At 54.0% G+C, this 18,888-nt stretch overlaps 1 protein-coding gene across 2 annotated transcripts in view; it reads right to left on the bottom strand.

Moving 5' to 3' along the window:
* Positions 1 to 272: 272 nt before the first annotated feature.
* ENG (endoglin) overlaps positions 273 to 18,888 on the bottom strand; it is a 31,596-nt gene continuing 12,980 nt past the window's right edge. The window contains exons 3-15 of one of the 2 annotated variants that reach the window (XM_032306750.1): positions 13,578 to 13,718; positions 10,825 to 10,987; positions 9,951 to 10,116; positions 9,531 to 9,657; positions 8,901 to 9,075; positions 8,550 to 8,692; positions 5,469 to 5,606; positions 5,205 to 5,243; positions 4,546 to 4,659; positions 3,991 to 4,242; positions 2,357 to 2,411; positions 1,201 to 1,302; positions 273 to 1,071 (exon numbers count right to left, since the gene is read on the bottom strand). In XM_032306750.1, coding sequence (XP_032162641.1) covers positions 947 to 1,071; positions 1,201 to 1,302; positions 2,357 to 2,411; positions 3,991 to 4,242; positions 4,546 to 4,659; positions 5,205 to 5,243; positions 5,469 to 5,606; positions 8,550 to 8,692; positions 8,901 to 9,075; positions 9,531 to 9,657; positions 9,951 to 10,116; positions 10,825 to 10,987; positions 13,578 to 13,718 — 1,740 coding nt within the window. In that variant the 3' untranslated portion in view covers positions 273 to 946. Of the gene's footprint in view, positions 1,072 to 1,200; positions 1,303 to 2,356; positions 2,412 to 3,990; positions 4,243 to 4,545; positions 4,663 to 5,204; positions 5,244 to 5,468; positions 5,607 to 8,549; positions 8,693 to 8,900; positions 9,076 to 9,530; positions 9,658 to 9,950; positions 10,117 to 10,824; positions 10,988 to 13,577; positions 13,719 to 18,888 lie in introns of both variants that reach the window. The other variant, XM_032306749.1, reaches the window with a different exon arrangement.

The following is an 18,888-nucleotide window of genomic DNA, read 5'->3' as shown; positions in this document are numbered from 1 at the left end:
AGCCCCTCCCCGGCAACCCCCACCCCCACCCCAGCCTCAGGGGGCCTGTCTGAAGCAAGAACCCTGGACTCCGTTCCATCGGCCACAGGCCAGGCACAGATTTGCAGACTTCCCCACAGAGACTTTGTGACTGCTGAGGGAACTGTGGCTGGCTTGGGGACCTGCCCACAGTCACAAAGCCATTTAAGTGGCAGGTTCGGGATTTGACCCCAGAGCTGTCACCTCCCCACCCGTTTTAGGCTTCCTGTCCCTTCTCCCGGCCCAGGCCAGCACTGATTTCATGGTCTGATTTATTGGTGGTGAGTATATAGGGGTGGGTCCAGGCCAAACAGTCGGGCCACTTCCCATCAGATGCCTGCCTCCGGGGTCTCCGTGTGACAGTTGCGGGGAGGAGCTAGGCTCCCCGGTCCCAGGCTGGGCAGCCCTAGGCTTCCGTTTCCCTTGCCAGAGTTGTGCCAGTCCAGGTGTGGAGGCCTCTGGGAGCAGGTCCGGGTGGCTCTGGGTTGGCCCTCTTCTGTTTCCGTGGAGGAGGCCTGGGTGGGCTGGGTGAGTCTGTCCTGAGTTCTCGCCTCCCACCCAGCCCGGGTGCTGGATCTGGGTGCAGATTTACAGGGCCTCGGTTTTTACAACAGTGTGGACTTATAGGGCAGTGGTCTCTCTCTCCGTGGTCCTGGGGCAGCCGTAGTCCGGGCCCACTGGGTTTGAAGGTTCTGTGGGGTGGGGAGGGGGGACCCCACGGTGTTCCAGGCTGGTGCCCCCGCTGGCAGCAGGCCTCTGAGAGGGAGGCAGGAGGGGTGGACGCAGAGGGCATGGTCCATCCTTGGTCGAGTGGAGGGGTTGGGGTCCCGGGATAAGTTCAGGGCCAGTGCTTCCCAGCTGGTGGCTGCTCAGTCTCTCCTGCTGGGCGAGGGCTGGCTGGGGGCCCCCCAGGTCTCCAGGCCGGGTGCTACGCCATGCTGCTGGTGGAGCAGGGGGTGCTCTGGGTGCTCCCGATGCTGTGGTTGGTGCTACTGCTCTCCGAGGAGGCCGGGGCAGCCACCGCCACCACGGGCTCCCGCTTGCCGGGGGAACCTGGGGGCAGGGGCGGAGGTCAGGGCCCCGGCCAGGGCTCCCCACTCCCACAGAGGCTCCCCCGGGCTCCCCCAGGTGGTGGTGACAGAGGGGTCCTGAGCACTTATGGAGGGGGCCTGGGATACTCACGCGTGTGCGAGTAGATGTACCAGAGTGCGGCGGTGAGCAGGGCCCCAATGAGGAAGGCGCCAAAGGTGATGCCCAGCACAGCGGGCAGGACGAGGCCTTTGTCTGTGCACACAAGGGAGGGACGGCTGGGATCAGTGCTACGGCCCCTCCCAGCCCCCCACCGTGTGCGCTGGCCGAAAGCACAGGTCTGGGTGTCAGTCCCAGCTCAGCCACTGGCCCTGAGTTCTGGACCTCAGTCTTCTCATCTAGCAAGTAGAGTTATCAAACCCCTGCCTAGGTGGTGGCTCTTCTGACTATTCACCCAGAAGGCCCAGCCAGGCCTTTGGGCTGAGGCTCTGCCTTCCAAGGCTGATGGAGGTGCATTTTTAGGGAGAAAGGATGGTATAATCCGAGCAAAGAGTGAGTTGGGCCTGAGAGTGCAGAGCCTCCCCATCCCACTGTGTGACCTTGGGTCAATCCCTGCCCCTCTCTGAGCCCTCTGCTATGGTAGGAATGGGCCAGAGTACTTCTGAGGGCTCTTCAGCTCTGCTTGTGGGTCTTCCCAAGCCTTGTTCCATCCACACTCCTGACTCCTGAGTGACAATGGGCCTCCCCTTGGACAGTTCCTATCGATGCAGTGGGGTAATCAGCCCTGCCCTCTTGGTCATGGGCTGAGGTTAGGGCTCCATCCTAACCCAGGTAAGATGGCAAGGAAGCAGGTACCCCACCCCACCCCTGACCTCTGACCCCAGTGTCAGTGACCTGTTCTGCCCAGGCCCACAGGGAATGTACTGGAGGCTGGAGGGTGCTGGGCTGAAGGGGCATCCTCTACAGTGGGGGCCTTAAGAAGGGGAAGCCAGCCCTGTCCCACTATGCCTTCCTCCTCATTTGATTCCAGGACCCCCCCCCCCCAGCACCCCCAAGCAAGGTCAGCTAGCAACCACGGGGATTAGGAAAATCTAAATGCGTGGGATCCAGTCTATGGGGTAGTCAAGAGCCAAGGCTTTCCAGCTAGAAGATGCGGCACAGATCCTACGCTAGGCTGCTGGGGGCCCTTCTATCCCTCCCAGGGTTGCTCTCTTTAGGGTCCTCCCTGCATGCATCTGTGCTGCACCCCTTTGGGCCACCCATCAGGTGCCACACTGGCCTCAGCCACTGGAACCCGAGAGAGACTCACCAGGCAGGCCAGGGCTGACGACATTCAGACGCATGGAGACAGTCCTGTGGGTGTCCTGGGGGAAGGAGAGAGTGGTGGATGGCACAGCCTGCAGGAGCTGGCCCCTGGGCTGATTCCCTGGCTCTGTGACCCTGGCCGGTCATAACCCGCCCTGGGGCCTTGGCTTTGGATTCCATCCCACCGCTTAGCTGTGAGCCTTTGGGCAAGTCCTGGGAGATCCACGCTGAGGGAGGGTGGTGGGTGGACAACCCTTGGCTGCTACTAGAATGTTCCCTGGGAGGCTTCCAAATCCCATGAGGATTGTGGGGGCACTTGGCACTGCATCTTGGACCCTTGTGAAGGGTCAGATGAGCCAGGTTAGCTCAGAGGCCTGTGCTCACTGAGGGTCGCTGGGCTGGGGTTGGGGGAGGCCCACTCAGGAGTGTCCCCAAATGCTTGCCCGCTTCATACAACCAGAGGAGTTTCTAATCCTGGAGTCTCTTCTGTGTGCCAGGACCTGGGGATGTGTGTCCAGGGCTGTGTGCCTGAGGACAGATCCCCACTGGATGGTGAAAGAGAAGATCAGAATTTTGTGTCCTTTATCTTAACCCTCTTTGCTGAGATCTCCTGTTTAATGCAGGGACATTGGTGACTACCACGTGGAAAGATGGGTGAGGGCATGGGTTCCCGGATGAGTGGGTGTCATCCGAAGACTGGGTGGGATGGTAGGAGGCTGCTGGCTGACTGGGATGGTGGAAGGACTATCGATGAATGCCTGGGTGGCGTGGTGAGAAGGAAGTATCAACTAGTGAATGGATGGCTGGGCGGGAGAGAGTGACCACGGATAGATGACTGCGTGGGATGGTAGAAGGCAAGATAGAAGGAGGGATAGATGGTAGGGGGAGGAACGGAAGCATGGACCGATGGAAGGGCGGGATGGCTGCATGGATGGATGAAAGGTGGGAAAGACGGAAAGATGGTCGAAGGTGAATGATTGGAAGGATGGACGGACGGACGGACGGGTGGAAGGAAGAATGTAAGGATGCGGGGAAGAAATGCATGAAGGATGGGAGCATGGATGCATGGTGGAAGGATGAGTGGTACGGATGGAGGGGTGAGGGACAGATGGGTGGATGGTGGACAGACGGATGGAAGGATGAACGGATGGAAGGACAGATGGGTGGATGGTGGACAGACGGATGGAAGGATGAACGGATGGAAGGACAGATGGGTGGATGGTGGACAGACGGATGGATGGATGAACGGATGGAAGGACAGATGGGTGGACGGAAGGATGGATAGTGGAAGCTTGGATGGAAGAAAAGGCAGGAAGGGTGACTGGATGGGAGATAGGAATGAAGGATGGAAGGAGCAAAAAGGAAAGAAGGATGGTTGGGAGGAATGATGGGAGCAAGGAAGGACAGACAGCGGAAGGAAGGATGGATGGACACAGCTGCAAATCCTACTAATGTCCAGTACACAGCAAAGCCATCCGAAGGCTGTAGGGTGGCAGAAGGAGTAAGCCTTGGTCGCCAGAAGCCACACACCAGTCTGTGGTTCTGCCCCTTACCAGCCGGTCCCACATCGTGGGCTGTCGCAGCCCTTCCTGGAAACCCTAGACCTGAAGCCACCCTTGAAGCTGGGCCCCCACTCACCGGGGACAGGCTCCTCGAACGCAGGGTTATGGTGCAGCTGAGGGTGCCGGTCGTGGGCGTGGACACCATGTAGCCACGGAGGAGAAAGCTGAAGCGCACGTCCCCACTGGGGCCTGGGGACAGCAGGCTCACACAGCTGCCCTTGGCGGTCTGGCTCTGGATGAGTTCCACGGTGTCCGCATCAGGCCCCAAATCCAGGTGGCAGCTGTCCAGCTGGAGCATGAGCTCCGGGATAGAGGGGGACATGCTCACCTACGTGGGTAAAGTAAGAGTGACAGGGCACAGTCAGTTACTCAATGCTGCCCTTGGGAAATACGTGAGACTCATTCTGGGGGCCCACCTTGGTGGTGGAAGGACAGTCCTGGGTCCCTCGAGAGCAACGGAGGAAGAGGGGACACTCCACCCAGTGTCTCTGTGTGGGCCTTCCCCTCCACCAAGCACCCTGCTGGCTCCCTCCTTTGGGGAGTTCAGTGCACACCTTCCCTCTACTAATGGTGCACAGAAAGGCTCTGAGAATCCCAAGAGCGGGCAGGCCTGAGAGGTCAAGTCCAGTACCTGCACAAAGCCCTGTTGCCCCAGCTCGATGGTGTTGGAGACCTGGAGGAAGTGTGGGCTGAGGTACAGGCCCAGCTGGAAGGAGAGGCTCTCCATGTTGATGCAGTGCACCTTCTTCTGTGGGAGAGAGGGGGCCGGGTCAGCCTGGGAGGCACCCGGCAGGAGGGTAAGGGGTGGGGGTGGGGATGAGGGTGGGGTTAGGAGCCCAAGCCATGGTCCCCAGTTGCTGCCTGACCCTCCTTTAAAAAAAAAAAAAAAAAAAAAAAAAAAGCTTATTTTCATCAAGAACTTGCTCTGCGCCAGGCCTGGGTGAATGCTTTCCCGGGTGTGATATCAGTGACCGCTCAGAAACACCCCAGAGGGGAGATCCATCCTTAGGCCCCTGTTTATAGATAGGACCTTTGGGTCCAGAAAGCTTAGTTCGCTTGCACCAGGCCACATAGCCAGTATGTACTAGAACTTTCTGGCTTGAGAGGCTGAGAATGTAACCCAAGAGGGTGCTGCTTCCATTGGACAGAAGGGGAGACTGAGGCAACCTGAAGATCACACGGCTTGCCAAGATCGGACCTGAGTTCCCTGAGGCCTACTCCCCTCCCAGGCCAGGAAGGGGTGCCAGGCCCCCAAACCAGATGGGTTAGCGTGGTAACCATCCATCTCACCCACTGCGGTGATGAGCTTGACAAGAGGTTGACCACCACCTGTAAGAAAAGAGCCAAGGAGGTCAGAGTCAGGAGGTACCCCAGAGGGTATCCCACCCAACACGCCCATTTCATGGATGGGGGGTACTGAGGCAACCAATGGCTCATAAGCTTGTCTTCCTACTGAGCACCACACTCTCCTCTTCCAAAGGCCCATTGGCCTGGAAGGACAGGGAGGCACCGGCTAAGCTGGCTGATCCCTTCCCTGCCCGCCCTTGCTCTTACCTCATTCCGGACCACGTTTTCTGTCACTTTCATGCCACAGCTGGAGTAGGCGCTGCGCAGGACAAACTGGTCATCTCTGTCCTCAGCCTGGCAGCTGGGGTCCGAGAAGGTCAGGCTTGTGATGCTGCACCTCAGAGTCTGGGCCGGGGTTGGAGTGGAGGGGCACCGTCAGGAAGCATGGGGCCCTCTGGGGCCTGTCCCTCGCACCCCAGCACCAAGAACGGACAAAACTCAGGGCTGCCGAGTCACAGCCATTCCTCTCTTCCGCACCATTTAAGACCATACTTTCCCTGAACTACACTACACTCACTTTTGTCTTTAGCCTTGTCCTAAGCAATATTATCTGTGACATCATGAGCTTGATTTGCTACTTTTCTCCTAATATGTATAATAAGAATAAATGAAGACACACTAAAAACATTCATTTGAGTTCTACGTATAATTACTGCCCACAGCACCAGGGACACGGAGATCCCACCAGCATAATCCAATCTCAGGACCTAGACCCTGGGGCCCCCGGGTGGCTCAGTCAGGTTAGGTGTCTAACCTTTGGCTCAGGTCATGATCCTGGAGTCCCCGGATGGAGCCCCGCATCGGGCTTCCTGCTTGTCAAGGAGTCTACTTCTCCCTCTGTCCCTCACCCCGCTCTCTTGCTCTCTCTTTCTCGCTCTCAAATAAATTAAAAAAAAAAAAAAAAGAAAAAGAAAGAACCCTAGACTCTTAATCCCAGACAGAGTTGGCAAATTTTTCTGATAAAGGGCCAGATGGTGAATCTGTTAGGTTTTGTGGGCTATGTGGTGTCTGCAATTACCCAATTTTGCCATCATAGCCTGAAAGCCCTTATAGAACACATGTAAATGAATGGGTGTGGCTGTATGCTAACAAAACTTTATTTACAAAAACAGGCAGAGGGCCACAGTTTAATATCTCCTGTAGTAGAGGAATTCATCTTAGAATTTTTTAGTCACGCTCTTAGGATCAAAGAATCTCTGCGGTCTTTGAGTTGAGTGAGCTGTTGGAAGTCCCACCTGAATCCAGTAACTCAACTCTCCTCCAGAAAGCACCCACAGGTGCCCAGAGCCACCGAGCTAATAGCCCACCAAATAAAAATGACTCTGGGTGAAGCCTCAGTGACACATGGTCCTGGCATACTGACCACATTTCTTAAGTCAATGAGAGGACAGAATGTTCCATGTTGGAGCAATTCTGTTCAGACCCTTTCCTTTGTATTTTCTTCTATATGGAATCTGTACTCAGAGAAAATGGGCAGATTTTTTTTTTTTTTTTAATTTGGACTGGGCGGCAAACATGCCAACCTATGCTGTCCCTGCACTAATTCCTGCACCTCCTGGAATCTGCTGGGCCAGACGGAAGTGGGGGTGGGGTGGTAAGAGATGGGTAGCAGACAGGTGTCACTCCATATCGCTCCTGTACCCCACACCCCCCAAAACTCCCACATGCACTTAACTTTGGAGTGTACTTTAGAATGACAAAATTTAAGTGTCATTCTAAAGATCCCTGAGATCATGGGTGATTTGTCCACGCTCTGGCTGAGATTTCCAGCCTCAGGCCAGAAGAAATCACACGGGAGAAGATGGACAGCTAGGATGGCCCAATGTTTTAAAATGTCCCCAAACACAAAAATCACTGTAGCCAAAATTTAGAAACTATAACAAAAAAATTATTTCAAATAGGAATGGTAGACAGAGGGTCCCCAGCTTTTTTTTTTTTTAATGTAAAATGCTTATAAAAATCAAGAAAAATACCGAGTCACATTGATAAAGAGCCTTAGGTTACTATAAGTCACATAGGGTCATGCCCACACTCACTACTAATCAAAGAATTTTATTTTATTTTTTTTTAAAGATTTTATTTATTTATTTGACAGAGAGAGATCACAAGTAGGCAGAGAGGCAAGCAGAGAGAGAGAGAGGAGGAAGCAGGCTCCCCGCTGAGCAGAGAGCCCGATGTGGGACTCGATCCCAGGACCCCGAGATCACGACCTGAGCCGAAGGCAGTGTCCCAACCCACTGAGCCACCCAGGCGCCCCTCAAAGAATTTTAAATTAAAGCAAGAACACCATGTCCCACCGCTAATGTTGGCAAATTTTTTAAAAGAAATTTTTAAAATTCTATTTTATTTTTATTTTTTAAGCAAGCTTTGCACCCAATATGGGGCTTGAACTCATGATCCCAAAATCAAGAGTCGCACACTCCACCCACTGAGCCAGCCAGGCGCCCTAGCAAAGGACTTTAAAAAAAAAACAAAAAAACAAAAAAAAACCATGAAAATAATAGTCTGGAGAGAGAGAGTCAAAGTGCTCTCCTAAATTGGCAGTGAAAATTAGAATCATCTTTTGCAAAGTGGGTTGGCAATGTATATGAAAACTTGCAGCCTATCTCACTAATGTAGAAATCTAGCCTAAGAAAACAATCCTACATAAAAAATGCATGGTGATATTTTCTGCATTTTTATAATGTTGCATAATTGGAAGCGACCTCAGTGTCTAACAAGGGAGGAGTTAATTATGACATGTCAATATGATAGAATAATTTGTGCTTATTAAAGTGACATTAAGTACATATGTCAAAGTTCTAAAAATACAGTAAGCGAAGATAGTGGGAGACAGACAAGTGCATTGGAGATGACTCCATATAAGAAATACACAAAGAAACACCAGAAAGAAACACCAAAATGTTGGTAGCCACCATATTTGGGCAGGAAAGTTGAGATACTCTTTTCTAATTTTTCACATGTAAAAAAAATTCAGTGTTATTCTTAGTTGGAGATCATACTGTATAGATACACTATTAAGTGCCCGCCCGGCTCAGCCTGCACTTAAGATTAATTAATGATGATTATACTTGTTTATTGAGCCCTTACAGTGCACCACATCAGGGTCCCTGGGTCAGAACTTATTTAATTCTTCCTGCATGGCAGATCCATCATCAAGCCCATTTCACAAGTGGAAAAACTGAGGCTTGCAGAGGGATGAGATTTGTCTCCCTGCCTGGGTCAGGACCCCCAGACCCTTGGCCTAAAGGAAGGACTGGCTACCTACGTTCCCAGGGGTTCCCTTACCGAGATGAGATCTTTCTTGAGCACCACAGTCATGATGTCTTCGGAGCACTTGGGCTGGATCAGGGACAGGAGCAGCTCCTGGTTGCAGCTCTCCTTGGGAGGGGTGGTCGGGACGGGTGGGGGAGAGGTCTGCAGCCCACCACCTGCAGGGCAGCAGAGTCACAGCAGGCAAGTCACTGAGTGCTCCCTGGGCACCGGACCCCCAGTGCTTCCCTAACTAGCTACTTTCACTGTCCTCGCCTGCAGACGGGGAACCCGGGGCTTCTGCCGGCTGATGCAAGTGCCCTGCTCACAGCGGTGCCACCGCCACTGATCCCAGGACAGGGCAAGGGAAGGGAAGAGGGTGCTCACCGCAGCTGTGGGACTGCAGGGAGATGACACTGGCCAGAGGGAGCTCCACGAAGGACGCTACCATGCTCGCGTTGAGTCTCCAGGCCTCCCCCAGCAGCCCTTGGGGTGTATCCGGAAGCGGGAAGCCGCGGATGTTCTCCTTTGGAAAGATCTTGAAGGAGTATTCACCAGTGGTCTAATGACAGAACAGGGAAACACAGACACAGTCAGGGGGCACACAGCCTGGCAGGGGCATCCCCGGCCAGCCAGGGTTATGCCAGGCCTCGGGGCCACTCACTCCTTTGCTCCTACTGTTTCTTCCCCCGGGCCACCTCCCCTCATCTACTGGCTTCTGTTTGTCCTTCAAATCAGCATGGGGTTCCCTTCTCCAGGAATGTTCCCTGACCCTGTGGGCTAGGGTAGGGGCCTTCCTAGGGGATAATGGAAGGCTTCCTGGAGGAGGTACCATCTGGGTGAAGGTCTGAAGGAAGAACAGCTGGCACGGAGAGGAAGGGGTCAGATGTGGAAGGGGTCAGATGTGGAAGGGGTCAGGGCTGGGGTGCTCACAGAGGAAGTTGGGGTTTTCTCTCTGGAGAGCGTTGGCCAGGCCTGCGCAGGGCTGTCTGGTCCGGGTCGCAGAGTAAAACTCACCCAGATCTGCATGTTGTGGTTGGCGTCGATGAGCCAGGACACATAGGGTGGCCCTTGCAGGATAAGCACAGCGTCGGGACCCCCTGAAGCACAACGCAGCTCCACCTTCACGGTCACCGTCCGGGGCCTGCGGGGAGACAGACCCCGGAGTCAGCGTGGGGCAGGGACACAGGGTTGGGTGGGGCCTGATGGAGACTGGTCGGGAGGGGACCAGACCTGGGGTCAAGTGGGCAGCAGCTGACCTGATCACTGTAGGGCCAGGGAGGGGCATCGAAGTGGGCAGGGCGGGGCCCACAGTGGCAGGCCCCAGAGCTAAGGTGACCGCAACAACATGCTTACCTAGCCAGGGATGGGTGGGGCTTGATGTGTGCAGGGGTAGGAGGGGAGGGGGGTGGGGAGGGATGAGGGGGGCACCCTTACCGGGCCTCGGTGCCTGGCAGGACCCTCACGATGTGCGCTTCCTTGTGGCCAGGCACGCCTTCCAAGCGGCAGCCCCGGACAGAGGTGGGGGTGAGCGGGCTCCAGTCCAGAGTATGGCCCATGTCCATGAGGGGTTCCAGATTGCAGGAGGACGGTGCCCTTGGGGCTGTGGGGATAAGCACACCTCAGTTCCCTCCCTGAAAAGCTGGGCACTACTACAGAGGCCTGCTCTCACCCACGGTAAAAGGGGGGTGCAGAATGGAGCAGCAAAGTGGGGTGCCTGGGAGGACCTGAATTCAAATCTCCCCTCCACCACTTACTGCCAAGTATCTGGAGGCAAGCTCCTGCCTGTTTCCTCATCTGTGGACCCAGGGTTAATAAAAGCACAAACCCATGGCATGTGTTGGGGTGCAGTCCTGCGACCACCAGAACATCACCTCACTTTTTCTATTTCCTATGAAATTTGCCATGACCAGAAATTATGGAATTATTTTGGAATTATTATATGGAATTATAATTCAATTATTTTGAAATTACGGAATTTATTCGTCTGTGTACGTATTTACGGCCATCTCCTCACTGGTGTTGGCTCCAGGACGGCAAGGTCTGGTTCTGTCTATTCAGAGTCCACAAATGCCTAACATCGGACTGAGCACATAGTAGGTTCACAATAAATAAAAGTGCGGCTTTCTAGGGCAAAAATTACTGTCCCGATAGAGCACTGACTTGTTATTTGTGACCTGGGGCAAATCACATCCCATTTTAGTGGCAAATCACATCCCCTTTAGTGTGCACATCTGAGAAATGGGCCAGAGGAAGTGACATTTCCTCAGAGCGGAGACCTGAGTCCCTAGAGGCTACAAGGGAAGCTGACCTTGGTCCAGGCGGAGGAGGATGCTCTGAGGGTCGTTCAGCTCAGCAACAGAGACGATGGGGCCCTTCGTTTTTGCCCAGTCGAGAAACTGGTTCTGGGTGGTGAAGGGGGGCAGCTGTGTGGTGTTGATTCCTGGGGGCCCTTGGAAGATCAGTGTGGGGTTCTAGGAAGACACAGGAAGGCTCAGGGTGCTGCTCCTGGGCCCCGAACCCTCTCTGTCCCGTTCAGGAGGTTGGGAAGTAATTTGGGGAGGCAGCCAGTTGGCTGAGGGGAGGAGGCAGGGCGGAGACCCTCATCAGCCTCCCACCAAGAGCCGGATCTGTCTCCTCACCCGTCCGTCCGTCCGTACCTGGTGCCGGACGGAGACATATCCTTTACCCCACTGTTCGAACATCACCTCCCCCTCCCGCCAGTCTTACTTATACAACCCACACTTGGGACATCAGGTGGCTGGGGTCTGTGGGGCACAGCGTCTACCCGGCCCATCCCTGTGTGGTGTTGGACACAGAGTGGGCACTGAGCAACACTCGACTTTCCTGACATGTCTGCTTTACCCAGACCTAGCACACCGCAGGTGCTCCCTGCACAAGGGAGGAAGAAAGGAAGGAAAGCAGAAACATGAATAAATGAATGAACGAAAGACAAATGGGGATTGTCCCTGCCCTGGGGGATCTTAGCATCCAGAAACGAGTCATGCATCAAGTCACTTGGAACGACAGGAGACAGAGGATGTTTATGAATAGGAGGGAACAAGACAGGTGTCTGGATGGACAGGGAGGGGAACGTGGGTGGCTCTGGAACCTCACTGCCTCCGCTGCCCAGGCCTCAAGGGGAGACCCTGGTGGGCCTGCGGAAGGAAATAGGGAAGACTTCCTGGACGAGGTATTCTGCGGAAGCCAAAGGATTCAGAGGAAGCTGTTGGGGCCCCAGACTCCCTTGCGTTCCATCTTCAAAGCCAAGGGCATTGCTCTCAAGCCACTGCAGCCTGAGGGCTTCAGGCTACATATTTAGGGGGACTGCCTGGCAGTGGCAGTAGGCAGACACCATAGAAAGGTCCACCTAGAATGGAGCAGGATTTAAATAAGGGGGCAAAGTGGTGAGCACCCAGGTGGGGAGCTCAGACCCTGTGACGGCAGGGCTGGCGCAGTGCTCTAGAGCTGGAGGAGGTTAGGGACCTTTACCCAGCCCGACTCTCAGGGTCATCATCTGTAAAATGGGGATGTAACAGGGATGAAGGGTGAAGCATTCGTCTGTCCCCGGTGCTGGGTCAGACACAGGTCTAAGCTCCAAACCCGACTGGGGTCCGTCCCTCTGGGGGAGTCCCTGTCCCCTTTCAGGTAGCTATAGCCTCCCCGCCGCCCCCTGCCCTCCCCCCGCCCCCCACCCACTCCAACAATACCCCACCTCCATCCCTGAGTATTCTTAGCTCGGGGAGGAAGGACTGGCAGGGCCGGAGCCAGCAGCTGCTGTGACCTTCCTGCCCTGTGGGTGCGTTTCATGTTCCCTGCGTCATTACCCCCCCCCCCAACCGCCCCAGGCTCAGATCCCTGCCTGTAGCGCCCAGGAACGGGAAGGGGAAGTTAAGGGGGAGGAGCAGCCCTGGCAAGCCCTGGCTCTCCACAGGGCTTCGATTTACTCCGCTGAGAACTGAGGGAATTGCCAAATGGGGCTGGTCCAGTTCTGCCCTCGGGCCTGGCTTCCGGGCGTCCCTGGGCTTTCACGCTGGCCCTGTCTGTCTGTCTCTGCTGGCCCTGTCTGTCTGTCTCTGCGGTGCCTGCTGGGAGCCTGGATTCCTCACCCCACCCCCAACCTCTGTCTCTGGGCCTGTCTCCCAGGCAGCCCTGGATCCAGGTCTGTGTTGGGTTCCCAGCTCCCCTCCTCTGTCTGTCTGTCTGTCTGTCTGACTGAATGTCTGTCCGCCTAACCCTCCCACAACAGGCCGGCTCTTCTTAGTTCCATTTTGCTTTGTGTTTCTCTCCCCCTTATTATCTTTGCTGTCCGCCCCCACCCCTGGCCTCTGCTTTTTCTGGCTGTAAACAGCAGCTGCTCGCATCTGGGACCACCTCTCAGGGCCTTCCAGCGGGGGAGGCTGTGTGCACAGGCCACCCCACCTCCTCCAGCCCCGACCCCCCCTCCCCGCCCCCCGCTGTAGGTCCCAGCCCATTGACCTCCTCTCTCTGGCGGACGTGCCTGACACTTAAAACTGGAATTTTTGCAAAATATTTTTTCTCCAATGTAGACCATGTTCATTAGAGCAGATCTCGCAAATTCCACCAAGTGTGAAGCACAAATAAGTAAATGTCTCCCCCAGTACCGTTTCCCCACCATAACTACTATGAATACCTTGTTAGTTTTCCTCTTCCTCTGTACTTAAATATTTTCAAACATATCTTGTAACTTTTCCAAAGACAGTGGCCAGATTATGTTATAGGAGGTCACTGGACGCACTTCTGCCACTGGGCAGATGGGAAGACCGGTTAGGCAAGAGGACTGGCCTTGGCCAGGGTTGTCCTTCAACCTGACTCCCACATCTGGGTTTGGTCTCTTCACCCCAGACCCTGCCGCCTTCGGGGTTCTCTCAGGCAGGGCCCCATGGGATTCACCAGGCAGGGTGAGAAACGTCAGAGTGAATGATGGCAGAATGAGAAAGAGAGGCAGGGTGGCTGGGGCAGGAGAGCCTGGCCCACAGAGACAGACAGCAGGGGCCTCCCGTGGTCAGAGCCTCAGCCCACAGTCAGGGGTAACACACTCACGAAGGCCAGGTTGAGGGGGATCCCTGGGGCTTGCAACCGCAGCAGAATGTTCTTGTTTGCACTGAGGACCAGAAGCACCTCTCGGGGCCGAGTGCCATTTTGGTTGGACTTCTGGACAGTCAGCTCCAGCTCCGACAGATCCTAGGGTGGGGAAAGGAGAGTGACACACACACACAGACCAGTCAGACCTGCACAGGCTGTGCCACCCAGATCAGTCGTGAAGACTCACTCCTCAGCAGCTTCCCCTCCACTCTCCCTGCCCCACTGGGCTGCCCCAGCCTCCCGAGGCCCAGCACTGTGCCTGGCCATTGGGAGAAGCTCAAAAAATATTGACTGGGTACAGGGTGGTTGGTTTCATCAAATCCAGGATTTTTAAAAAATTGCAAGAAGCCTGAACTTTATTTAACAGTGGATCAGTTTGCTGTTTCTGTGGCGTGCCCGCTGCATAAAAGGCCTGGGACATCTGCGTGACTTGGACAGTACCCTGTGCCCTTTCTCTATTCTTAGGCAACAGGATCAAGGCAACAACCTCTTCCCAGTTTCCTACATTACTGTTTGCCTTCCTAGTTTAAAGTACTAAAATGCCCATATTTTTGTTGATATAGTACCATCATTTTGCTATAAGACTGTGAACTTGAAATCATTACATCCTGAGGGGTACCTGCTGCATGAAAAATGTTAATTGATCATGCTGTCTGCACTTAGAATGCCTTCACAACAACAACCCCAGCCCAGTAATAATAAAGTCTAACACCTGCGTAGTGCTCACTGTGTTCCAGGACTGTCCCAGGGGCTTTATGTATTGACTCATTTCATCCTTACAGCCTTAAGACGTAGGCACCATTATTCTCACTTAACGGATGAGAAAAGGACACACAGAGAGGTGAAGTCATTTGCCCAGGATCTCACAGCAAGTATGTGCACGGCAAGTATGTGCATAGCTAGGTTACAGACCGGGGAGGCCTCCGTTTTAACCATAAGGCTCCACATTTTTCTACACCTCCTTATTCCCAGGAAGGAAAAGGACACAGCGATCCCCAAGGCAGAACTTCTTTTGAAAGAACAACCTCAGAGGCGCCCAGATGCTGTGGTCTGTTAAGTGTCCAAGTCTTGGTTTCTGCTCAGGTCGTGATCTCAGGGTCGTGGCTTTGAGCCCTGTGTCAGGCTCTGTGCTCTGCATGGAGTCTGGCTTGCGAGTCTCTATCCCTCTCCCTTTTCCCTTTGAGACTTCCGCTGTGCTTTCAAGTAAATAATTTTTTAAAGCTTTTATTTATTTGAGAGACAGAGAAAGGATGTTTAACCAACTAAGCCACCTAGAAGCCCCAAGGAAGAAAGAAAGACAGAAAGACAGAGAGGAAGGAAGGAAGGAAGAAAAAGAAAAGAAAGAAATAGAAAGAAAGGGAGGGGACGCCTGGGTGGCTCTGTCTGCAGCTCAGGTCATGATCTCGGGGTCCTGGGATCGAGCCCCACATCGGGCTCTCTGCTCAGCGGGGAGCCTGCTTCCTCCTCTCTCTCTGCCTGCTTCTCTGCCTACTTGTGATTTCTTTCTGTCAAATAAATAAATAAAATCTTTAAAAAAAAAAAGAAAGAAAGAAAGGGAGGGAGGAAAGAAGGAAGGAAAGAAAAGAGAAGGAAAGGAAAAGGAAAGAGGAGAGGAGAGAAGGAAAGAACAGGACCTCAGACCTGCTCAAAGACTTTCTGAACCAGTGAACAGGCAGGAATAAGCCTCAGGAGCCCGGCCGCAGACTCACAACACAATGATCAATGGAAACACTCCACTGAGAAATTAATTCCAGCCGCTCTCCGGAGCTGGCGGCCTCTCCAACAGAGATGAAACCTGACCCCCCAAATCTCCTTATGCTTATCAAAAAGGAGAGAGGTATTTCGAGATGAAGACATCAGTGGAAAGTTTTAGATTTCCCTTCCAATTATCTCCTGGCCGTTTCCCCAGCTGATGTCACAGAGCCCGACAGCGCGTTTCAGCCCCTGGAAAAATCTGCCCAGAAATATTTCCGTTAGTCAATAATGACACCATAGTCACTCTTTGTTTGTAACTCTGCTCTTTAAAACAAAAGAGCAAATAACATGATTTCATTTTCAATGTTTTACAAGTAACTGTTTCATTTTAGTGAGCTATTGACGTTGCCTGTGGATCACTATTCTTATGCGAATTTATAGAACGATAATAGAGGTTTCAAATTTGTATTTTATAAGTTCACATTTTTGATTAGTGTTTTCTAATGGGTTTAGAACCATGTGGTTTTCAAAATACCTTTTTTAGTCGATTTTTTCAAATATTTATGTATTCTAGGGGTATCTGGCCATTCAGCCAGAGGAGTGTATGACTCTAGATCTCAGGGCTGTGAGTTTGAGTTCCGTGTTGGGTGTAAAGGTTACATAAATATTTAAAAAATCTAATACCTATGCTTTCTAAACATATTATTTTTTAAAGATTATTATTTATTTATTTGAGAGGGAGAAAGTGAGAGAGAGCACAAGAACAGAGGGAGGAGGAGCGGATTCCCTACTGAGCAGGGAGCCTAACATGGGGCTCAATCCCAGGACCCTGGGATCATGACCTGAGCTGAAGGCAGACACTTAACCAAAGGAGCCACCCAAGTGCCCTGACATTCCGAACACTTCAAAAATTAAATACTGGATTTAATAGATTTCAGTAAAACATGAAATAAAAGCTAAACGTCCGAACTGACATTTTGTTCCAGGATGATGACCACTATCTGAAGTTCTTATTTAATTCATTAATTTTTTTTAAAAATTGAAGTGTAATTGGCAGACCGCTTGAAATTAACCCGAGCAAAGGGAGACCCACTGTGGGGGTGTTGGGAAAGGCCCAGTGCCTCTGACCTGCCAGAATCCTTGAGAATGAGAATCACTGAGGATCTCTGAGAATAGACCTGCCCCCCCCACCCCCCGCCTTCTTACTCTGATTGCGTATGTACTGTTAGCTTGAACAATCGTCTAGGATTGCACAACTCTGTGTATCTACTAAAAACCATTCAATTGTATACTGGAAATGGGCAAATGTTATCTGGATAAAAGCTGTCGAGAAAAACAACTGAATATCAGTCATTTCACAGGGTTCAGCCTAATCCGTGCCTGGCCCTGTACTGAGCATGTTACATGGGTTTTCAATGAGGCAGAGTCAGGTATCGTCCCATTTTACAGAGGCAGCAATCAAGGCTCAGGGAGGAAATCTACCCAGGGACCTGCTCCGGGGACGTAGTCGGGGGCCAGTGTGGAGCCCACGGTCCCTGGACCTCTGGGCAGCTCTCCTGGGCTTCCCTACAGTTCATCACTGTGCTGCCCCTTCTGCCATCCAGGGGAGTGACCTCTGGGGCCCCGCACACAGCAAAGGAATGGGCCCTGAGGTCTGGAGACGCTGCTAACAGGCTGCAGTGGGTGAGGCCCGTCCTCTGCCCCTTGGTGGGCATCCACAGACCAAGTGCTCCGTGGGTGACACAGCGGCCGGTGGCACAGCCTTGGAGCTGGCACGGAAGAGCCCTGTCATGTCCATGGTTGGACAGTCATGGTTGTTGCTGCTCGGCGACTGTCCCTGCTCCTCTGTACCTCAGTCTCCCCGCTTGGTAGGACGGGGTTGGGAACAGATACCAGGTGGCGCCCTCAATAAAGGAAGTTAGAAAAGAGAAGTGGACGTCAGCGTTGGGTCATGCCGAGGGTGAGGGCATTAGGAGACTGGAACTTTGTGGGCATCTTTGTCACTCAGCCCTTCACCCACCACTCAGTTGTCTCCGTGGCCCTCCTGGTAGAGCTGGGGGCTGGAGAGGGGCTGGGGGCTGAGGCCCAGAGACGGACAGCCGTGGGGCGGGAACACACAGCAAGTGAGCAGCGGGCAAGCTCCAGGAGCTGGGAAAGCTGGGCCCCTCAGGGGGTCTCTGAGCTCCGGGACCTGGCTGAGTCCAGCTGGTTACCAGAAAATCCCAGTCTGGTTTCCACAGCAAACATTTCCATCCTCTAGCCCTGACTCATCATCGGAGTCACTCACACACACTGACTTCCCTCTTCCCACCCCCCAATCCCCCAGCCCAGAGCCCAGAGGCCAAGCAAGGGGTCTGCCTCGCCCCCGCCACCATCGAAGCTCCCAGTCTTCCGAATGGCACCCTGGGAAATCTGGGAGCCCAGCCGAGGGAGGCAGGCAGGCCGGGCTGGCCCCTCACCCCCAGCTCTGACCTGGGCCAGCTCAGGCCTACCCCCGCCCCTTCCCTGAGTGGGTGGGCGGGAGACCGTGTTTCTATTTTCGTGCCAGTGTCCCACAGATGCCATTGTTGGCCCAGCGGTTGGTGGCGGGAAGGGGGGATTTCAGTGAGGAGGCCCTGAACACTAGTAGCCACTTATAGAAAGCTGTTTCCAGCAATTCTTCTAGGAGCGGAGCCTTGGGGCTGCCTGCGGCCCCCACCCTCCGAGGGCCAGACTGGAGCCGGCCAGAATGGAGCCAGCCCTCGTCTACCCTAGCCGAGTCAAAGGACACATACAGGCAGGATGGCAGGGGCAAGGGGTCAAAGCCAGACTGACCTGAATTCAAAAGTGGGCTCAGTTATTAACCTGTGACCCTGGGCAGTCACTGGTCCTCTCTGGGCCTCAGTGTCCTGGTCTGGAAAATCGGCTGAACAACAGGCCCCCTTCGTAGACTTGTGAGGACAGAGTAAGGTGCTGCGCGCAAGGTGGGGCGTCCGTGCCCAGCGAAATACGCGGTTGTAGATTGGCTCTGGTGACCTGCGATTCCTTCCTTGCCCACTCACCCAGAGGAGTGCCATGGTCTGGGGGCTGGGGAGGTTGGCTTTAAAGGTGGGCCGCAGTTAGGAAGAACTGGGACATGTCGAAGCTACGCCTCCCTGTGGCATTCCCCTCTCTGGGCCTCCATCTCCCTATCTGTGTCGCGAGGAGGTGGGCTCGGAGATGTTCTAGTATCGTGTGGCCCCTGCTTTTTATCCTGCCTCCTGGGGTCCCCACGTTTGGTATCCCAGAGTCGTGGTCCCTAGCCAGGTGGACCCTGAGTGGGCTTCCAGAACCTCCCAGGAGAGACGTGCTGCTCTCCCCAGCAGAGGACCCCTGGTCAGCCCCTGTTCCTCCCCCTCCCCCGTTCATTTGCCAATCTGAGAGGACCAGCGCTGGGCCCAGCCTGGGGCTTTTGCACAGGAAGTAGGCACAGCTCTATCCAGGAGCTCGGCAGAGACCAAGACTGACACCCCTCCACAGCCAGAGATGAACAGCGAGTGCCACCGCTGACCCCGTGGCGAGGTCACTCAGCGAATGCTCACCTGCGTGTGTGTTT

Source organism: Mustela erminea, chromosome 12 (genome assembly GCF_009829155.1).
Source record: "Mustela erminea isolate mMusErm1 chromosome 12, mMusErm1.Pri, whole genome shotgun sequence".
Taxonomy (NCBI): Eukaryota; Metazoa; Chordata; class Mammalia; order Carnivora; family Mustelidae; genus Mustela; species Mustela erminea.
This window is presented reverse-complemented; position numbering and strand designations above follow the sequence as displayed.